Source organism: Cajanus cajan, chromosome 3 (assembly GCF_000230855.2).
Source record: "Cajanus cajan strain Asha chromosome 3, NIPB_CcT2T_4, whole genome shotgun sequence".
Lineage (NCBI taxonomy): Eukaryota > Viridiplantae > Streptophyta > Magnoliopsida > Fabales > Fabaceae > Cajanus > Cajanus cajan.
In genome coordinates, this window is record NC_138519.1 from 54,594,211 (window position 1) to 54,599,426 (window position 5,216).

At 38.7% G+C, this 5,216-nt stretch overlaps 1 protein-coding gene across 1 annotated transcript; it reads right to left on the minus strand.

The window, feature by feature from the left end:
• Positions 1-3,971: 3,971 nt before the first annotated feature.
• On the minus strand, positions 3,972-4,865 carry LOC145956328 (uncharacterized). The gene has a single exon (XM_083071912.1). The coding sequence runs from the start codon at positions 4,863-4,865 to the stop codon at positions 3,972-3,974; it is 894 nt and encodes a 297-aa protein (XP_082928038.1).
• Between the last annotated feature and the right edge of the window lie 351 nt (positions 4,866-5,216).

The window sequence follows — 5,216 nt, forward strand, 5'->3', positions numbered from 1 at the left end:
TTTTCTTTTGTTCAGATGCTGTCAATTGGAATTTGTGTTTCCCTTTTTTGGATTTTCTTGTCGAGATGCATAAATGTTGAATGCTTATTTTATGCAAGATTTATTTATTTATTTTTGAATAATCCCCTTTGGATAAAGAAAGTTTTCTAAGTGTGTGAAATGCTTTTGGATGCATGCAATGTATGTTGATTTTAGTTTTTTTTTTTTAGAAGGTGGCTTCCCTTTTCTACTTCTCACGAATAAACTACTTTGCTTGATGCACGACATTTAGTTGTATTGGTCATTTGATGTATTGAACCGTCTTGGGGCTCTCTCTTTTCTTTTTTTTTTCTTTTTTTGTTTTGTTTAGAAACCCTAACTTTTGCCTAGGATGTATCCTAGCGGGTATTTTTTCTCTTTTCTTTTGCCCTAATTTTTGCCTAGGATGCCCTTTGCGGGTTTTCATCCCAGAGGGTTATTTTCATTTTTTTATTTCCTTCTTTTTTTTTGGACATGTTTAAATTTTGACAACCATCAACAAAATATGTCATTAGGATAGGACAAGACAGCAAGGAAAGAAAGGATGATTTAGAATGAATAGGTGGTTGAGGTAGGTCAGTGTTTAAGTTTCTAAGCAAACATTTCCTTGGATAATTATTATAATCACTCTTCTAATTATCTTGGACTACATGTCTGAGTCTCGGGCAGAGTCTTCCAAAAGTTTTGGCCTTTTGCAGGAGTATTCAAACCGTCTTTTGGTATTCAACTTGAAAAGTCGTCACTTGCTACTTTTTAATTTTTTATATCCCTAATTTTTGCCTAGGACATATCCTAGCGGGAACTCTTTTTTTTTTTTTTGCTAGGATGCCCTTTTTGGTTTTTTATCCTAGCAGTATTTTTCAAGTGATGTCTTTGGGGCATAACACTTCTTTGCTTTAACGAAACCTCTTGTTATCTGCGTTAACGCTGCCCCCGTCCCGTACACCGAGGAGAAAGATGTTGCCCCGGCCTACGGGTGTTGAGAGTTCTTTCATGGACCGAGATTTGTGCTTCTTTTGTCAACTAAATTAAGTTGATGTTTTTGTAAGACTCCTCTTGTTTAGTGAGAATCTTATGATTTTGCATTTGATCACTCTCTTATCCTTGTATGTTTCGACGGAGTGATCTCCTTATCTACCTTAGACTCAGGTAATGCATCGCAGATGTTCGAAGCTTTGATTAATTTTACTATCTTCAGTCATGTCTATTTTATTTTTTACTTTTTTTTGGTATTTGGGTACTATGATTGGTTTTAGATTTTAGTGATAAAAGGGAGAAGGGAATGAAACAGAGATTTGTAGAAATGATATATCTTATTGATGAATGTAAAAACTTATACAAGCCCTTATTTTGAACTCGTGACCATGGACGAAGGTCATGAGTTTGAGCATGAATTTAAATTTATTTTTTTTTTTAAAAAAAAAATCCCTCTACTCTAGTAATCTCTCAATCTTATACTCCAAGGTCATTCCTCGTCATGCTTGTGTAGTGGGTGCTCGTCGATGTTAGGTGTGTTGGTGTCAAATTTCAACCACCCAGCGTCTACAAGTCCTTGCACGCGGAATTATAGGGCCTTGCATCGCTCCACGGAGTGCCCCGGAGAGTTAGAGTGATAGTCGCACCTTTCCTCAGGTTTGTACCACGGCGGGTAAGGAGGGTCCATCTTCTTCGTTGGAGGAAGTCGGACTATCATCGAAGCCTCTAAGAGTTTGATGGAAGCACTTGGAGAAGATGAATGTTCTTCCAAGCTTTCTGATGGAATCATGCCTAGGAAGGCAAGGGGGTGACACATTGAAGGAGCCAAGAGGAATTGGCTAGACATGAAGGTTTGGGCCAGTCAAGGCCCAATGGGCCCGATGGGCCTGGAAGGCCCAATTTGAGCTTCACATGGGCCATCTCTTAATAAATCCATTTTTCTTATATTTTGTACATATTATATTAGTATAGGTTTCACATATTTTGGTCTTGTATTTTGGACCACATAGAGTAGCAATTTTGGGCCATAGGCTTATTGGGCTTAGTTTCGGGTTTCATGGGCCTTTGGACTTTTGGTACCCAATATTGGGCTCATTTTCATTCTTGTAATTTTTCCTATTCATTGTATTTGATTGACCATTGTATTTAGGTCATCAGATTAGGATTTAAGGAGGATTATTAGTTTAAGTGAATTAGGAAAAACTAGGTTTAATTTAGCATGCATTTAAGTTGCATTTTGAGTCACATGGATGGTGCCACCTTGGCTGAACATGTGTGACTCAAATTCAACCCTAAATGCACACTAAATCAAACCTAAATATACCTAGCATCAATGTGAACCGGACTTGCACATGTGAGTTAAGTTTTGAATTCAAAATTCAAAACTAGGTTTAATTTAGCATGCATTTAAGTTGCATTTTGAGTCACATGGATGGTGCCACCTTGGCTGAACATGTGTGACTCAAATTCAACCCTAAATGCACACTAAATCAAACCTAAATACACCTAGCATCAATGTGAACCGGACTTGCACATGTGAGTTAAGTTTTGAATTCAAATTCAAAATTTGAATTCAAAATTTGGCGCCACATGTGAAGCCTCCACATTGGCGCCAAGTGTCCCTAATTCCAGATCCATTTAAGCTTCCTCCTTCACTCATTGTATTCACTTTTGATATATGAAATTTGAGAGCAAATATTCTGCCAAGTTTCTTCCAAAAGTCACCAAGAGAGAGCCATCACTTTTTAGGAACCCTAGCTAGGTTTCCTACCTTTTGAAGTGAGCTTTCCTTTGTTCCTTAAGCTTGGATGCTTCCATCCATAGTCTAGGAACCCTTAGATCTGAAAATATTCCTCCAATCAAGTGTTCTTACCTTTGGTTCAAGTCTCCTTGAAGAGGATTCGAGCATAGGAGAAGCTAAGGAGAAGAACTCCAATCACTCCTCCTTTCTTCTCCATCACTTTCCATGCAAGGACCGAAATACTCTTGAGGCAACCTTCAAAATAAGGCTTGAATCTCCATGAAGGAACCTTCAATGGAGGTTGAAGCAAGGAAGGGATTCGGTTACTCCTTAGCTTGAGGTAGAAGCTTGAGGAACCAAGCAAAGGTTGAAGCACCTTTGGTAGAAACCTAAAGAGAGAATTCTCTACGGTTTTTAGGAGAGACTTTTGGGAGAGAAATCTGAAGATTTATTTCTCAAATGTTCAAAAGTGAATACAAGTGAAGAGATTACAAATATATAGGGAGAGGTAGCTTGTAGTGTAAGCTAACCTTAACCATGGTTCACTAGGAACCATGGTAAGGTGTAGCTAACTATCCATGGTTTATAAAACTTGTAGGAGAAGCTAACCTTGACCATGGTTCACTTAAGAACCATGGTAAGGTCAGCCTAACCTACCAAGGTTTAGAAACTTGGAAGGCAAGCTTCAAAGCTTGAAGGAGAACCTAGCAATTTTCGGCCAAGAACAAAGGTGGAAGCTAGGCGGCCAAGGCTCTAAAATGCTCCTTGATTTATTTAAAAAATATTTGATTTGGTTTAGTTAGGTTCATCATATGATGATGAGACCTAGCTAAATCAAATCTATGAAAAATTAGGAGCAAAATGAGTCTAATATGCAAAATTTTGCCTAGGCCCAGTTCTGGCCCAATTACTAGTCACACCCTCAAGTATTGCTAAATGCCACCCCTTTTTCCCTACTAAAAAAAATATAAAATAAATGTATCAACAAAGGAGGTTAAATAGAGTTAAACTCTCCAAGTAACCCACCCTAAAAACAATATACAATCACTAATAAAAGCAAGTAAAGTGCCTCACAAATACAAAGGCAAAAATAAGCCTATACAAAGAGACTACTATATGTACAAACATATACAAAGGTCTTTAAGATCATCCCATTCCTCTTGGTTCTTTTAAGATATCACCTCTTGGATTCCTTGGCCTTGACCATAGTCTATCAGAGTTGGGGTAGTAGCTCTGTTTATGTGATGGGGATTTTGTCTACTACCTTGTCATCTCTAGGCTTTGCCTGAGGTGTGACTTGACTTTTTGGAGTAAAGATGACGGCGTGGACCCCTTCTTCCCTCTTCTTTTCATAGATCTTCCTAGGGTCATAACTTGTCAGAGCCTTCTCTATCTTCCCGCTTTTTAAGCCTTGCTCAACCCTTTCACCTATGGTGACTATGTCGGCAAAAAAGGTCGACGTGTTCCTTATCATCTTGTCATAATAGGGTCCAATTAAAGAGTTGATGAACATTGTCACCATCTCCTTGTCAGATAATGAAGGCTCTATTTGTGCAGCCAATTCTCTCCATCTCTGTGCATAAGTTTTGAAGGACTCATCACCCTTCTTGCTCAAGCTTTGTAAATCAGACCTATCAAGAATTAGGTCGATGTTATACTTGTATCGACAAAGAAAAGCATCGGCTAACTGTTTCCATGTTTGGATTTTCCCTCCATCCAGCTGCATGTACCAGTTGACAGCGACATCTGAAAGGCTTTCCTGAAAACAGTGTATCAGGAGCTTTTCATTGTCCACGTAGGCTGCCATCTTCCTACAGTACATTGTTAGATGTCCTTTTGGACAACTGCCTCCAGTGTACTTTTGGAAGTCAGGGATTTTGAACTTGGCAGGGAATTGAATGTCTTGCACCAAGCACATATCCGCAGCCTCCTGGACATCAAAACTGTGGCCTTCCACAACTCTCAGTCTTTCTTCCAAGGCGTTCAGATGATCATTGGCAACGTCACCGACATTGCTAGTAGTATTGTCGTGCTGCAATTTGTTCATGGCCACAAGCATTCTAGCCATTTGTTCCTTGAGCTGTTCAAGCTCCTCATTGAGGACACGATTTCTTTCCTTTAGGTCTTCCATAGCTTTTATCTTTTGAGCTCGTGTGAGTACGGAATGTTGAAAAACCACCTTTAAGGGATAAGATAATTTCCTATTAAGCTTATTTAAATGATAATGCATGAAGGAAGTCTCTCAACAAAGACTTGGTAGCCACTCCTTTGAACATGAGATCAAAGTGTCCCTTTTCGTAATTTTTTACGATGTAACAAAGGTCACACTAATTGGAGTTCATCAGTCTTTGTGAGAAATCTCCTTGTGATCATAGGAATGTATGTGGTATGCATATCCCTCCTTTTTACTCTCACTTTTATATTTTTTATTTTTTATTTTTGGAAAATGCATGATGCCCCCTTTTTAAAGAGGGGATGTATG

Bases quoted from the DNA above. Each gene is read 5' to 3' on its own strand.
- LOC145956328 (XM_083071912.1), bottom strand. From the start codon at position 4,865: ATGGAAGACCTAAAGGAAAGAAATCGTGTCCTCAATGAGGAGCTTGAA.